This window comes from Prunus mume, linkage group LG5, assembly GCF_029339155.1.
Source record: "Prunus mume cultivar Tortuosa linkage group LG5, ASM2933915v1, whole genome shotgun sequence".
Lineage (NCBI taxonomy): Eukaryota > Viridiplantae > Streptophyta > Magnoliopsida > Rosales > Rosaceae > Prunus > Prunus mume.
Window position 1 is genome coordinate 29,321,208 of NC_142702.1, and position 15,282 is coordinate 29,336,489.

At 38.0% G+C, this 15,282-nt stretch overlaps 3 protein-coding genes across 7 annotated transcripts; 2 read left to right on the forward strand and 1 right to left on the reverse strand.

Annotated features, from left to right (window-relative positions):
* Positions 1-604: 604 nt before the first annotated feature.
* Positions 605-3,709, forward strand: LOC103333679 (Leucine-rich repeat protein kinase family protein). 4 transcript variants are annotated; one of them, XM_008236572.3, is made up of 4 exons: positions 606-877; positions 984-1,070; positions 1,483-2,713; positions 2,828-3,709. In XM_008236572.3, the coding sequence occupies exons 3-4, from the start codon at positions 1,489-1,491 to the stop codon at positions 3,490-3,492; spliced, it is 1,890 nt and encodes a 629-aa protein (XP_008234794.2). In that variant the 5' UTR covers positions 606-877; positions 984-1,070; positions 1,483-1,488; the 3' UTR covers positions 3,493-3,709. The 4 variants fall into 4 exon arrangements, with proteins under 4 accessions (XP_088909304.1, XP_008234794.2, XP_008234793.2 ...); XM_008236571.3 differs by having other exon boundaries at positions 990-1,070; XM_089053178.1 differs by having other exon boundaries at positions 605-1,070; positions 1,447-2,713.
* A 282-nt stretch (positions 3,710-3,991) lies between these two features.
* LOC103333678 (myosin heavy chain-like protein) lies at positions 3,992-6,258 on the reverse strand. Of its 2 annotated transcripts, XR_016127309.1 has the most exons (5): positions 5,818-6,258; positions 5,229-5,547; positions 4,572-4,636; positions 4,425-4,483; positions 3,992-4,295 (listed from the first exon to the last, which is right to left on the reverse strand). XR_016127309.1 is itself a non-coding variant. In XM_008236569.3 (4 exons), exons 1-4 carry the CDS (start codon positions 6,101-6,103, stop codon positions 4,264-4,266), a joined length of 696 nt encoding a protein of 231 aa, XP_008234791.1. In that variant the 5' UTR covers positions 6,104-6,249; the 3' UTR covers positions 3,992-4,263. The 2 variants fall into 2 exon arrangements, 1 of the variants encoding a protein (XP_008234791.1); XM_008236569.3 differs by lacking the exon at positions 4,572-4,636 and having other exon boundaries at positions 5,818-6,249.
* Positions 6,259-7,052: 794 nt separating this feature from the next.
* Positions 7,053-10,185, forward strand: UBC10 (ubiquitin-conjugating enzyme 10). Its single transcript, XM_008236568.3, has 5 exons — positions 7,053-7,194; positions 7,302-7,381; positions 8,705-8,832; positions 9,411-9,515; positions 9,809-10,185. Exons 2-5 carry the CDS (start codon positions 7,312-7,314, stop codon positions 9,950-9,952), a joined length of 447 nt encoding a protein of 148 aa, XP_008234790.1. The 5' UTR covers positions 7,053-7,194; positions 7,302-7,311; the 3' UTR covers positions 9,953-10,185.
* Positions 10,186-15,282: the final 5,097 nt, after the last annotated feature.

A 15,282-nucleotide genomic window follows, 5' to 3' on the forward strand; every position in this document is an offset into this window, starting at 1 on the left:
GAAAATCGCAACCGATAATACCAAATTGAGATTATGTGAATTTATGAGAATTACAACACAAAAGGAAGTGCGTACATTCATTGGAATATTTTGAAAAGGGTCTCGAATAGTTGAAAACAGCTCAATCACTCGAGATTCTTTTGAGTATCATTCAAGCCTTCTTGAGCCTTTTTGAGCTTCGAGTAATTCCTTTCAAAATTCTTTAAGAGAAATAACTTACGCAAACTTTTTTAACATGTCCGGAACTTTGATAGTTGTTAAATATCACTAGATTTCTTGCTTTCCTTGGTTCTTATTTGGCAAATCTCTCACTAAAACAATAATAAAAGTCAAATCATGATTTTGGGATTAGGTTTGAGAAGCATTTTGACTATCTAATATCATATTCGTTTTACTTGAGTTCTTGTCTATCTACGCATCATTACCTCACAGAATAGTGACAGAAATATGGCCAAATTTTCAAATTAAAAAAAGGTAAGGAACAAATTTCATTTTGGTACGTAATTAGAACAAAAAGACAAGATAGAAAACTACCCAAAAAAAAAAAAACCTAGTTTGTTAGCTTCCTCTCACTAGAAAAAAAAAAAAATCTCGAGCTCAACAACTGCACCAGCGTTAGACCCAAAAAAAATATAATTGTTTAACATTTTTGAGCTTCTTCTTGACTTTCCTTAACGCCTGATCTCTTGGTCTTCTCCAAATCCACATGCACCCTCCTGTTCATGCGCTGAAAAATAAAGCAACAAGCTTTCTCCATTGGCTTTCTTCCCATCAATAATGATTATCTTATTTATGGCTTCCTAACTTCTCTGCATGTGGCCATGCTGCTTCGGCAAGCAAGCCCAGCTCATCTCCATCATCACCACCATCATTGCAGGTTACCCATTTGCCCATTTACCTCTGTGACTCTCTGTCTCTCTGAAACCACAACAGCAATCAATGTTGTGTGCCCAAATGAAATGACCCAATACTAAAAACTTTAGTTGCAGGAAGCAGCAAGGGTAAGATATCAAGATAGGCTGATTGTTGGTTGATTTTTGGGATGCCTATGGTGTGATCTGAAGCCACAAGTAAGTTTTTTTTTATTTGTCTTTTGATTATAGCTGTGTATGGTATCTCTGTATATGCTAGGTCGAACATTGTTGGGTTTATGTGAAAGTGATGGGAATTAAAGAAAGTACAATTTGTGAGAGATTTTCTTGGCAACCTAACAGAGTTGGTGAAACAAGGAAAGTATACACTTCTCTTTCTCCTAATTCAAACTTAACAGCTGCTTTTATTGACTGGATCTTCAAATTTAAAACATTTAATGATGTCAACCTTATTAGCAGTACTTTCAGAAATTAGGCTGCTCTGCCTACTAATACTATGACCACAGCCCATGCTCAGTTTATAATGTTTCTCATGATAAGTTTTTGAATTTCATTCATCCAAATTCATGTGTAGTTGGGATCAAGAAATCAGTCTGTGCTTTGCCTGCAGGAGAAGATGGACACGAAAGTAGAGCTTTTGTTCGTTTTGTTGATTGGAACCATTTTCTTGCATGCCACTGCGGACCCAGTTGTAGATAAGCAAGCTTTGCTAGATTTCCTTCACAATATTTCTCACTCAAACTCTATCAAATGGAATGATAACTCTTCTGTGTGCAAAAACTGGACTGGAGTGATTTGTAGCGAAGACCAGTCCAGAATAATAGAGCTCCATTTGCCTGGAGCTGCTTTACATGGTCCAATCCCAGCCAACACTCTCAGCCGCCTATCTGCCCTTCAGGTTCTCAGTCTCAGGTTGAATAGTTTAACAGGTCCATTCCCTTCTGATTTTTCTAAACTTGAAAACTTAACCTCCCTTTATCTTCAATTCAACAACTTCTCCGGCCCATTGCCTTTAGATTTTTCACCTTGGAAGAATCTTACTGTCATGAATCTCTCAAACAATGCATTTAGTGGGAAAATCCCTTCCTCAATTTCAAGTTTGACTCACCTCACAGTTCTGAATCTTGCCAACAATTCGCTTTCGGGTGAAATTCCTGATCTCAATCTTCCTAGTTTGCAACAGCTTGATTTAGCTAACAATAATCTCACAGGGAATGTGCCTCAGTCTCTCCAAAGATTTCCAGGTTGGGCCTTTTCAGGTAACGGTCTTTCATCACAATGGGCCCTTCCTCCAGCTCTTCCAGTTCAACCACCTAATGCTCAACCAAGAAAAAAAACAAACCTTGGTGAACCTGCAATACTGGGTATTGTGATTGGCGGATGTGTTCTGGGGTTTGTTGTAATTGCTATTGTGATGATTATTTGCTGCACCAATAAAGAAGGTGAAAATGGGCCAGTTGAAAAACCACAGAAGAAGAAAGAAATCTTTTCAAATAAAGGAGTTTCTGAGAAACATGACAAGAATAATAGGCTTTCCTTCTTTGAGGGTTCTAATCTTGCATTCGATCTGGAGGACTTGCTGAGGGCATCTGCTGAGGTGCTTGGTAAAGGAACATTTGGGACAACATACAAGGCTGCTTTGGAAGATGCAACTACTGTCGTGGTGAAGAGGTTGAAAGAAGTGAGTGTTGGAAAGAAGGAATTTGAGCAGCAAATGGAGATTGTAGGAAGTATCAGGCATGAGAATATAGCTGCTCTAAGGGCATATTACTATTCCAAGGATGAGAAGCTTGTTGTGTACGATTATTATGAGCAGGGAAGTGCCTCTTCATTGTTGCACGGTATAACAAAAGCACTCCTCTTACATTTTTTGTTCTTTTTGACTCATTTGCATCAGATGATTTTTAGTTATGTTCAGTGTTTATAATGGTGTTTATGCTTCTTTAATCTTGCAGCTAAAAGAGGAGAGGGGAGGACGCCACTAGACTGGGAGACTCGACTAAGAATAGCAATTGGTGCAGCCAGAGGCATTGCTCATATCCACACACAGAATGGTGGAAGACTTGTCCATGGAAACATAAAGGCCTCAAACATTTTCCTCAACTCTCAAGGATATGGTTGTGTGTGTGACATTGGTTTGGCAACACTGATGAGCCCAATGCCCCCGCCCGCAGCTCGTGCTGGAGGATACAGATCCCCAGAAGTGACAGACACTCGAAAGTCTTCCCATGCATCCGATGTCTACAGTTTCGGGGTCCTGATACTTGAGCTCCTCACTGGAAAAAGCCCCATACACACAACAGGTGGTGAAGAAGTTATCCACTTGGTAAGGTGGGTGAACTCTGTGGTCAGGGAGGAATGGACAGCAGAAGTGTTTGATGTAGAGCTCTTGAGGTATCCAAACATAGAGGAGGAAATGGTAGAGATGTTGCAAATAGGAATGTCTTGCGTGGCTAGAATGCCGGAGCAACGACCAAGCATGCCGGATGTGGTTAAAAGGGTGGAGGAAATTCGTCAAGTCAACACTGGAAATCCGCCATCGTCATCAGGAATATCTACTCCAGTCCTAACACCTCCACCTCCTACAGCCGAGATAGGATCCTCCTCTCAACCACAGTGAAATTCATTCTACATAGTCAAGTTGTTAGTTATTATAATATAAATTTATTTTTATCTTTCAATTCAATTGAAATACGTTCGGATCTATGACAGCTAGTGCTGAAATTAGTTGAACTACCTGTTGTAGTTGGTTCTTTGACTATTGTACAATTTGTCTGGGCTTGGTTGTGATGAACGTGATATTCAGTTTAATGGTCTTTGCTCATTAGTAAAACCAATCACTGTCTCTGCTTGAAAATGGAGGGAGAGCATATGCAGAATTATAGTATATTGATGTTCTTGAAACTATCTAATTGATGGATGCACATAACCTGCTTTTTTGTCATCTTCTTAAACCTATCTAATTAATCTTCCTTTTGGAATTCTTTTCTTGGCAAATCGAGTTTTTCCAATAGAATCACGCATAGGGGCCTTACAAATTTTCCAACACGCAGAATCACTGATCAATGGGTAATGTCTGCAATTGCAAAAGAAATACGAGACATGTACAAAAGGCTCGATTTTGAAATCTACACACAATGGCATTGGCTTATCAATGATTTCATACATCCAGATTAAACTGGTGAGGTGAGGTCTGAAAAATACAACGTATCTTTTTTAGTATAAGAATCACACTGAAATGAGAATAAAGACAACATTTTCCCTATGGGGTCGGGCATGATGCTGAGCAGAAACTTAGCATGCAATAGATAAAGAATCATTCATCTTTACCATGAACAGAGCTGATCCCTTCATATTCTAAGAAACATTCGATGGGACGTATAATCTGCAATCACTTCTTCAAAATTCTTGTTTTAACACCCCCTGAAATTCATATAAACAGAAAGGATTCAGGGTCCCATAATCCAGTGAAATCATTTACCAGAGTTAATAGCAAATAGTTGGGCAAATAATTTGGAAGTGGTAAAATCCTAGAACAAAAAGGTACCAGACCTTCAACTTCCTCAAATTGAACCTCCTTCACGAATTCTGCAGTTGCATTATACTCAAAACTGCAAAAAGGGTAAAACATACGAAAGAACAATTTCAATGTAACTCAAAGGGTAAAAATATTGCAATAGAAAGAGATTTCGCACATACGGCTACAACGCTAATGTAGTCCACAACATTAAAACAAAAGTAATTGTCGTCCACTGGAAAAAGAACTGAAAAGGAAAAGTAAACTCTCATAAGAAGGATGCTTTCAACCATTACACTGAAGGTACTATCTTATATCATGAAGATTCTAAGAACGAGCATCCATCCAAACAAGCAACACCTTTCACTTTATTTTTCCAGAATAAACCTAACTTACATAGAAACCACATATGCAATATCCTACATATCCCCTTCTCAAAAAGTAAAGCTCATATTCTCATCTCACAGCATCTAACAAGTGGTAGCAATGGGGTTATATGCTGCACTCAGAAATGAATCTATTGACTCTATCCCAATGGTCGTAGACTCGTAGGTGTGACAGATATCAAGAAGAATAGTCCAACAGAAAATAAAACAAAATTTTTGTCTGCATAAACTTTTCCAAGATACCCAATGTGGCTACCTATTGATGCATGCATATCCAGATATGCATACATAAGCTACAAATGAACATTGCTGATAATAACCAGCGCATATGCAATCAATCTGAGATTCCTAATTAGCCGTCTAACAGGAAAGTGGGGAGGTGGATTTGGTATACTAAAGAGTAAACAAGAGAAGCCATGAAAACACATAATAAGAAGCACAAATTTGCATTACCTGTTAGAGAAACAAACTTCAAGTTCGTAATCAGAAGCACTCTTAGTAGCTTCAACTAAGACAGTAACGATTTCAGTCTTGCGAGTACTAGCCATGAGTACATCATACTCAGTCGGAATGATAATTGCGAAAAAGTTATCACTCAGTTCACTCAAGCACATCCTCTCTACAGCTGCAAGGGCTATCCTCCGTTTCAGTGCATCGGCCTCTGGGTCAACAATGTAGATGGCAAAGTCAGTGATCATCAAAATGCGCCGCTTCATCTTCCCAGAAGCAGTAAACTTCAAAACTTTATCGGCAAACAGAACCTCCTTGTCACCTGAAAAATTCAATGCAATGGAATTCAATCAAGTAACTCCATTAGGCACAAGAAAATGCTTAAATTATCTTACTTTCCACTCCATTAACTGGTTCTCAAATAAGAATGATACGCAAATGATTACCAATGCTACATTATCTTTACACAACCAAACATCTATCTTCTGAACCAAAACTTCCAATTCAATACCAAAAAAGAAGGCAAAATGAAAAATTGATGTTTGATTTACCGAACAGATAGCAAAATTGAAAACATTATAAAAGGCGAGACCTTGTTTCTGCAAGATTTTCATCAAGTACGGATTGGAACGGACGTCGATGTAGTCTCCTTTGTATTCTCTGCGAAACGAAGCTTTTCTTCGGACCTTGACCCCCATGAAGGGCTCCTGATCTTCAGTGACGTTGCTATTTCTAATTCCGCCATTATCTTCTCCGTCATTTTGGTGGCCTAGGGCTTCCGAGGGGTTCCCCTCTTCATCTTCCGCCACATCATATTTGGGAATCTCCGTCGGGGATTCGTCCACCTGGACCCGCTTCGGAACCTTCAACCGCTGCATTTTCAGGCGTCGTTACGGCGACTCAGAGACGGTGACCGACGAGGAGTGAGGTGGCGTGCGGGTGGTGGATGCTAACTTGCCCCGGGCGTACGCTGCGCACCATGTGCAGCAGGGGGTTGTAATCGGTGAGTTGGATTCTCGAATCTCCTACTAATCATCCAATCTACGCAACGGCGCACGTTAGAAACGTCGATCATTGGGTCCCATGAGAAGCGTGTGCTCTTCTGCGATCAGCTTAGGGACTGTAGGTGATCTGAGACGTCGGCACTGCGGGACCCAGATGCATATCGACCGTCCATCAGATAACAGCAAGTGGGCTAGGATTTCCCCTCGTAATCACCGTCTACTTTCTAGCTGGTGGATCACAGTATATAACGTGTAGGACAACTGTCATCAAACAGAATAAAATCCTGACTTAAATTTAAGAAAATTAAATAGATTTATTTGAATTATTATATGATTTACTTTTTCTTCTTTTTTTATTTAATGATCCATCTATATAATTTACTTGAGATGAAATTTATAAATAAATAAATTTAATACAGGACGATGGAATTTAATCACGCACATTGGATATTGGGCCCACTCAATCGTCGGTCTCCGACCGTGTGGTTGACCGCCGGCGTCGTAACTTTTAACCAATGGCAGCGGCCAACAGAAAGGACCAAGTCGTTGAACACGCCTCTGGGGAGAGGGAAACGACGTCAGTTTGGTGTCCCAAATGAGATCACCTTGACGCAAAAGCTATATTCTATTCCGCGGTGACTTTCGGCGCCAAAAAACAAAGACAAAAACAAAAACCAACCGGAAAAAAAAAAGGGAAAAGAAAAGAAGAAAGAGAAAGATTTTCGTAAAGGGAACGCCAAGTGGGACCCAGACAGACGGAATAGAATTTAATCCAATCAGCAGCAACAGGTCGATTACAGAGCGGTTTTTATAAAAGTCGTTCCATTTCATCAAAACATATTCACAATCCGCCCTCCTCAATTTCCATTTTCCATCTCTTTCTTTATCTTCTTCTTCGATTCATTGTTCACGTAGGAAGGAGGACGATCTCTGTCTTCGTTTCTCTCTGTAACTCTTCCTATCAGGTACGATCTCTTCGCTGAAATTTAAGTTATTTTTAGGTGCTGGTTGTTGTGCATGGTTTTGGTTTTGGTTTTTGATCTGAGATAGTGATTTTGGATATTGGAAATAGGGTTTCGCAAATGGCCTCCAAACGGATCTTGAAGGAACTCAAAGATTTGCAGAAGGATCCTCCTACATCATGCAGCGCCGGTAATCACATTTTCCTGCTTATGAATTCATTTCCCGTTCTGAATTTTGGTTTTTTTTTCTTGAATTCTGGGTTGTTTGCTTCATAAATTTTGAATCTATGTGTCGATGTTGGCATGAAATTTCAGCTTTAGTTTACCACTTTCCATTCCAAATGATTCTGTTGAGTGTGATCAGTTGTTGCTTTATGGATGGTTGGTGATTTGCAGTGAATTATCTGGGATAGTTGAACATTGTAATTTTGGTATGTTGCAAAATTCATAAGGAAAAATTCCTGGGTCAATTTTTTGTAGTAGATGCTAAGAAGCGTATTCTGGAAACTGAAATATGACTTCCAACAATAACATTAGTAATTTTACTTATTTCGTCAGTTTGTGCATAGTTACTTCACATAGGAAAGCGAAACTACGATCAGAATTAGTATAAGCCCACATGTCACTCATAATTCGTGTTTGATCCTGTACATTGATGTGTCGCCTGTGCTGAGATCAGAATTGTGGGTATATCTCTGGGTAATTTGGGTTTGTTCCTACCATATGTTTTACATAATTAGTGAAGAATGATTATACACTAGGTGCTTTTCATCATATAATTGCCTTCCTGTAAGGAGGATGCTATGAAACTTGGAAGGTTTTTCCTTTGGGTGTCTAAAGACCTGTGTTCATATCTTGGCATGAAAAATTGTGCAAACCATCATTATCTACAAACTATACACGAATCGATGTGCTCTTAACCGTTGTAACTTGCATTTGACTAATGTTCTCGCAATTGCTCTTGCACCATTCGTGAACCATGGTTTTGGCATTCCGATCTGGACAATCAAGTCAAAAAGCATGTTTAGCTAGCTAAAATTGATTTATAATATTTTCACCCTTTCCAAATTGTAATGGATTCTATTGGTCCAGCTTGGCTACCTGGTCAGATGTTCAGATTGTGACGTTGTCTGCAGCTGGATTATCCAGTCTGGTCAGAGACTTTACATACTACCAACTGGTTTAAATTTTGAACTTTGCTCTACATGACCATAAGCATTCAAAAGATTTATTAACCTTCTTGTACTGCATATAGGAAGTGACTAAAATATATAATGTCATTTTTCTATGCTTTTTGTTTGTTTTATAGTTATGCAGATTGCCTTCAGAAGATACACATTTTTACTCATATATAATGTTGTTTCGAGGACAGATGATGTTCATTCAAGAGCCTTCTTGTGTTATTTGAACTGAGACTTTTTTAAAGCAATCTGTATAAATCCTGCTCCATTTGCCATAAATATTTGTATTATTTCATTAATTTCTGGCCTTGTTTTCTTTGGGGATGTTGCAGGTCCCGTTGCCGAAGACATGTTCCACTGGCAGGCAACAATAATGGGTCCCCCAGACAGTCCTTATGCTGGGGGTGTTTTCCTAGTTACTATTCATTTTCCTCCAGATTATCCCTTTAAGCCACCGAAGGTACTAACTATCCAATTTTAAGAATGAAGTTTGTTTCTTTATCTCTGAACTTCAGTGGTCCACACAATTCGTTTTCTCTCCTTGAATACTTTTACCGATGATGTGATGAAGTTTGACTGGGGTTTGAACTTTAATTGATCTCCTTATGGTAAGATACCAAGTTTGTCAGACTCATCTTCTTCTTTCTTCCATACTCGGCGGACCTACTACCTTGAATACCGATATTTTGAATTTTTTTTTAGTAATTAAGTAAGTTCTCTTCTTCTACCACTACCACCTCCTCAACCACCACCAGCACTTTTACTTGGGGCAAACATTATCATTGCCCTTCAACATTTTCAGTTAATGCACTGCAAGAAACTATGCGGGACTCCTACTTTCCAGAAGACGGAGAGTATTTGGGGTTGTATACTTCTATAAAGTACAATAAGAAGGCTGTTGTGGACGTTTTTCCTGCATATAGCAGAAATACCGTTGCATTCTCTGTGTCATCATTCAATACTTTGTGTCGTTTTTCTGATAATTTAATTCTCGTTCTCTCATTTTCTCCCTTGCTGATAAATTGATGGTTTTTGTAGGTGGCATTTAGAACGAAAGTATTCCACCCAAACATAAACAGCAATGGGAGCATTTGCCTTGACATCTTGAAGGAGCAGTGGAGTCCTGCTCTAACTATTTCCAAGGTTTGCTCTAATAGCCAAGCTCCTATATAGAAAATTTGAGAAGTCTATATTTTAGAAGTTAGAGGAGTGACAATTGTGATGTTATCATTCTGGAAAAGTGGCTGTGACTTATCACTGCACGCAGAGCCTGTTGCTTTTAAACTGCTATAAGAGTCATTCCTTGCAAATACATTTCCTCACAAATGTAGTCAGCTTTGATATAGATTTCTTTTAGGGTGTTCATTAGAAACAGTTCTCACTCGAACTGGTCTGTTTATATTGTAAGTTATCGTAGTGTTCGTTTTCTTGATCAGGTTTTGCTTTCCATCTGTTCTTTGTTGACGGATCCGAATCCTGATGATCCATTGGTGCCGGAGATTGCCCACATGTACAAGACAGACAGGAATAAATACGAGACAACAGCAAGGAGCTGGACCCAGAAATATGCCATGGGCTAAAATGAGGTGTGGTATGTGCGATAGGAAGGCCCTTATATCTTCTTTCCCGTGGTTTTAGTTGTGTATGAGGGATGTCTCTTGAATCCTAAAATGGACTAAAGAAGAGTTCCATAACATGTCCCCCGTTTTAAAAAAAGAAAAGTCAACACATGTTGCTTTCCTATTGTTTGTATGGATAATCATAATGGTGATCTTTTGAACAATGAATAGCCTCCCCACTATTGTTTCGTTCTTATAGTTTGTTGGAAATTTGAGCTGACGAAACTTTACCATCAGGATCAAGAACCTTCGCATTGAAATGACTACAATTCTGGTCGTCCTTGAATCTAAATTAGCCATATTTGTGGGGAAGGATTTGCAGTATCTCTGTACATTTAGAAAAGTCCTCGCTCTCGATTGTGAACGATAAATGAAGAAAAAATAAACTTCACCGTGAGCGAGGCCAGACAACCAAAGGGTGGTCTTAGATTCTATAATAACTTGTTTTGACAAATTTATAAGCATATCAAAATTCTCGCTTAATAGAAAACTGATGGCATCACAAAATAATGTAATAATGAAGACAATGTGTATATCCAGGCTTCAGAAACAAGTCTTACTTTTCTTGTCCGCTTGCAGTGATTGATCAATTACTTCATCCCCTCAACTGTTTGCCTAGTAGTTTCTACTTTCTTTCTTCAAATGACCCCCAAGATCATGCAATCCGGGAGCTGCTCCAATGAGGGGGCTATGGTGAAGTGGGTGTGTTGATGGATTCAAACAGGCCCGACTCTCATATATACTAATGGCCCGAATAGAATTAAAGAAAAATGTAAGTTGAGCTTGCCTGCACATCGGGCCTTTCCAGCACTCTTCACCCTAACTTGATCCTAATCTCTTAAGAGCCCTTTAGGCTAGAGCAAAGCCCAAACTAACATCTAAAATCTAAGGCTGGACCAACCTGTTTTACATCCTTGAGTTGAGACCTTGATGCCTTTGTATGAGTTATTTGAGTTTGCAAAAGTAATAAAACATTCTAAAACAGTTAATTGTAATTTCGAAAAGTATATACAAAAAACAACAGAGGAAAATCCCCACGTCCTCCCCACTCAAAGATTTTAAAGTAGCCATGTCGGTGGGTAAAAGTCAAACTTATCGGCATAGCATTAATAACACATCTACCAATTTGCCTACTCGACTCTTCAACGGTCACAAGATCACAGCCTCGGAAGAAACCTTGGATCAATCTTGATTGATTCTCTATCAATGTGCCCGGGAGCTACTATAAGATTATTTATTATTGGTAAAAATTTAATTAGTATAATTAATAGTCTAAACAATTAATTAGGAATGTAATTTCTTACATACATAAAATTATGATGTTGTAGAAATTCAAACTTGAGACTTATTATCTGCAAATCAAGACCATTTTAAAATTAGGCTAGACCCCCCGTTAACTGAATTTGATTTTAAAAATACATCAATCGTTTATGGTGTCGTTGGATCTTAATTTTGGTAATAGTAAAAAAGATTTGTTTGTTATCAACTCATAATTAAAAATATGGAAATTAGACCACACCACCCAAAAGATATGAAGAAGGCCAGAAAGTCACAAATGAAGAAGAAGAATGCCTGGGAATGCCAAAAGCAATTTAATACGTTCAACTTGCCCATAAAAACAAAAAATATATATATGGCCATTGAACTTTAGGTGTCATGTAATAAAATAAGCTTTGTAACATAAAAATCAAAAGGACATGGTGACCCATGTTGCATATCATATCAGAATATATGTTTAATATGAAATTACACGTGTCGAATCTTTATGCATGCAAAGGATCTGAGTTGAAAGCCTAACTTAAACTGAGGATTAAAATAAAATCCGGCAAAAGGGTCGTGCCCACGAGTGGGGGTGAGCATGGTCCCTGAAAATCTGGTTCATTATTTAATCTTAATTCATTTCATGTACTTGGACTTGAAGGCTTGAAGACAGACAAGGCTTGAAGGCAGGCTGCTGAATGCTGATGAGAAAGACCATGACATTGACTTCCACTAGAGACTTATTGGTGGATATTAGGTGCGTGTCGTATTGAAGCTGCTGTTTGCTGTTTGCTGTTTGCCGCAGCAAAGCAAAGGAGGAACATGTCCATCAATAATCCAAATTCCAAATCACTCTTTAATCATGATGGTTCAGATCATTATTAACCACTAATCATTGCCTAATTGCGTACTTAATATTCACTGAAAAGAGAAGTTAATCGTACAAGACGAAAGGCTCACATGCACTCCACTCCAATCGAGTTTCCGTGCACATAGCTTTGTTAAATTCTTTTTGTTAATTTGCTGGAAATTGAAAACCCTTTATTCTAATTTCTAACCAAACCCATTTACTAACTAGCTTAGCCCAAATTAAAGATATCAATTGTAAATGTTTTTTATATAAAAATAGAAAGAAACTATCTACCAAATCCCCTGCTTTGAGGCACAAAACAATTGCATAATGCATTCATCTAACAAGCAAGCTCCTCATTTCCGTCAATGTCAGAGAAGAATTATAAACCCATTGCCCAAAAGCGCAATTCTACAAATTAACTTCATGTTCTTCTACATATATGTATATTATTAAGTTGCACGTAAATAATATTTAAGTTGCAAATCCAAGTGAGGCCACATCACCCCACATGGGAAGCACACGTGGCAGTTCCATGGTCACCGTCGAAGCGCAAACGCCGCCGGTCACCGGTTCGTGAACAGTATATCAGTGTCAGTTGACGGGCCCACTGCCTGAGCCGGTCACTCACTGTCGTCGAGTCTCCAGACAAAATCTCCATACATGGCCCATAGCCATTGTATCTCTGATGAAGAAGGTCTTCCCAAAACCTTTTCTACGCTGCAGGGATATTGTACTAAATTAATATTATAATATCAAGTTCAAATATGCATAAACAATGAGATGAACGTTACGTACTTACAACTTACAACGTTTTTATTTTAATAAATTTTGAAATTAAAAGTTTCTATTGATGTTTCAGATGGTAAAAGATACTAGGTACCTTGGCTTAGGCTGCAGAAACAAATGGCAGTCCAGTCCAGTCCAGTCCAGGTGTTCTTCTCCCAACCTCTTTGCACACGATGCCCGCACGTCTTTACACTGATCACCAGATTTTTATCATTTTCAACTGTTTTTTGTTCTTTTCAATATAAACTGTATAATTAAATGCAGGTTTGGCATTGGCAAGCAAAAGATGATTAACTTTATCTGACTGGGACTGCAAATCTTAATATAAGTTTGCAGGCACGCGAATATGATGCTAGCTAGCTACCTCTGCTGTTTGAACTTTGAACTACAAGTCGTAGGAAGGAAGAAGTGATCTTTCTTCATATGTTTCTTAAACACTGTCGTTCCAATTCCAAAGGTGAAAGTAAATATAACGGGATTGTTTTCTTTCTTTATTGCTTTAAACTGTCTGGCTCTAGAAAATGAAGATTACATTACATGTGTGTGTGTGTGTGTGTGAGAGAGAGAGAGAGAGAGAGAGAGAGAGAGAGAGAGAGACCAACATCTCTTGCTTCAAAGAGAAGCTTGTGATAGTTTCTAAATGAAGATTTATATTAATTAATTATGATTAGTTTTATAGTATAAGTGATGGCAGAGAAGGGTTTAAATTATGGGTCACGGCCATGAAATTCTGAGCAAACAGCAGAGAAACACACACGCACATTAATACCGACACAATAATAAAGCCATAGCTATCTGCTTCGAAGTCGTGTGGAGCTCTGGAGGTGGCCCTTCTTTTCACAATAGATCTTGTTCTGTTATTATTTTATTTATCTTTTTTTGGGATTAAATACCCAAACATGATATGGGTGCGTGGTTTTCTTCCCCCTTAATTTATGTTTTCTCAAGATTTAGGGTCATCCCTGCGATAAATTTGGAACTTCAATTCATTCTTGGCACAATGAAATTATTGTTTTGTCCCTTTTAATTTTGACATGTTTTAATCCCATTATCTTGTTCTTTCCTTTTTACCAAACAAGTGATAGTATTTTTCCTCCAAAAAAAAAAGTGATAGTATTTTAGATTAATTGAAAAAGTACATAGAGAGTCATCTCGATTAGCAATAACAGACACGAGTAAAGCTTCCCAAGTAACCAAAGCTGCTCTATAAATGAAACAATCTGGAGAGAATAAATCGCGGATAACTTGTCTAAAAACCCCTATTTACCGTCTAAGTTGTTTTAGATCAAGTCAGTTACATCAAAGACAAACCCTGGCCTCTAACTGCCATAAGTCTCTCCTAGAGAAACTAGACCACCCAACAAATTCAACAAATTTTTTGGGAATTACAAGAGAAAACCAGCTCATCATCCTCCTAAACCCTCTCTTTTTTTCTATTTTTTTAAGAGTCACCAATTGTTGTAATCTCTCCATCATAAAACAAAAACAAAAACGTACACACACTTAACCACATTACTCCTAGTTCTTGCATTCACGTACAGAAATAAAAAAAGGAAAGATAAAATAAAATTAGACATGCAATTTTTTTGGGGGAAGAAAGTATATTTAAAAATGAATAAAGTTGAAGACATATAATCTTTGGGAATATGAGGAGCCGGTAACAACACTTAAATCAAGGGTGTCTAGGGCATGCATGCCGCAGATTAACATAATATTGATGGATTAGAAAGACTAATGAGCAAAGAATCAAACAAGGATCTCGGAGTTGATGCATATGCTAATGCTATAGCTATTGCTTGCTACTTATCTCATTGAGTCATTGACTTTATCCCCAAGTTCAAGTTGTATTCATTTGTAGGCTTTTACCAAACTAACCAACATATACATACTTCCAAATACATATATTTATATATAAACAAAAAAAAAAAAAACAAATTATATATCTATATCAGTTGCAGAAAAGAAAACAAACAATAACGTTGTTATTATAAAAGTATATATACAAGTAGGAGGCAAGGTACCCGGTGATTTGTCGAATTTGATGTTCTTCTTGAGCTGTCTTGAGGATAATGGTTCACTTGGCTCAATGGCACCGGGGGCCAAACTCCAAGAGCCAGCACAACACAACTCTCTCATTTTGTCCACTTTGCCAATCCATATATACTTATTTATATTTGCTTTCATTTCCCAATTAAACATGATGCATGGGATCTTCAAATTATTCTCTCTCTCTCTCTCTCTCTCTCTCTCTCTCTCTCTCTCTCATGCTTACACCTGTACAACTTAAGAAAACTTTGACAAAATTAGGTCCTTAAACATAATAAAGATCATAATCTGAGACTGAGACTTAATAAATTGCTGTCAATAGTCTCTTCAACTTGTATTCTTCTAA

Excerpts from the sequence above, each read along its gene's own strand:
- UBC10 (XM_008236568.3), top strand. The coding sequence starts at position 7,312 with ATGGCCTCCAAACGGATCTTGAAGGAACTCAAAGATTTGCAGAAGGAT. Across the intron at positions 7,382-8,704 it reads TCCTACATCATGCAGCGCCG|GTCCCGTTGCCGAAGACATG; the intron begins GTAATCACATTT and ends GGGATGTTGCAG. Across the intron at positions 8,833-9,410 it reads ATCCCTTTAAGCCACCGAAG|GTGGCATTTAGAACGAAAGT; the intron begins GTACTAACTATC and ends TGGTTTTTGTAG.
- LOC103333678 (XM_008236569.3), bottom strand. The coding sequence starts at position 6,103 with ATGCAGCGGTTGAAGGTTCCGAAGCGGGTCCAGGTGGACGAATCCCCG. Across the intron at positions 5,548-5,817 it reads GAAAATCTTGCAGAAACAAG|GTGACAAGGAGGTTCTGTTT; the intron begins GTCTCGCCTTTT and ends TGAATTTTTCAG. Across the intron at positions 4,296-4,424 it reads TCAATTTGAGGAAGTTGAAG|GGGGTGTTAAAACAAGAATT; the intron begins GTCTGGTACCTT and ends TATGAATTTCAG.
- LOC103333679 (XM_089053178.1), top strand. The coding sequence starts at position 1,489 with ATGGACACGAAAGTAGAGCTTTTGTTCGTTTTGTTGATTGGAACCATT. Across the intron at positions 2,714-2,827 it reads TGCCTCTTCATTGTTGCACG|CTAAAAGAGGAGAGGGGAGG; the intron begins GTATAACAAAAG and ends TTAATCTTGCAG.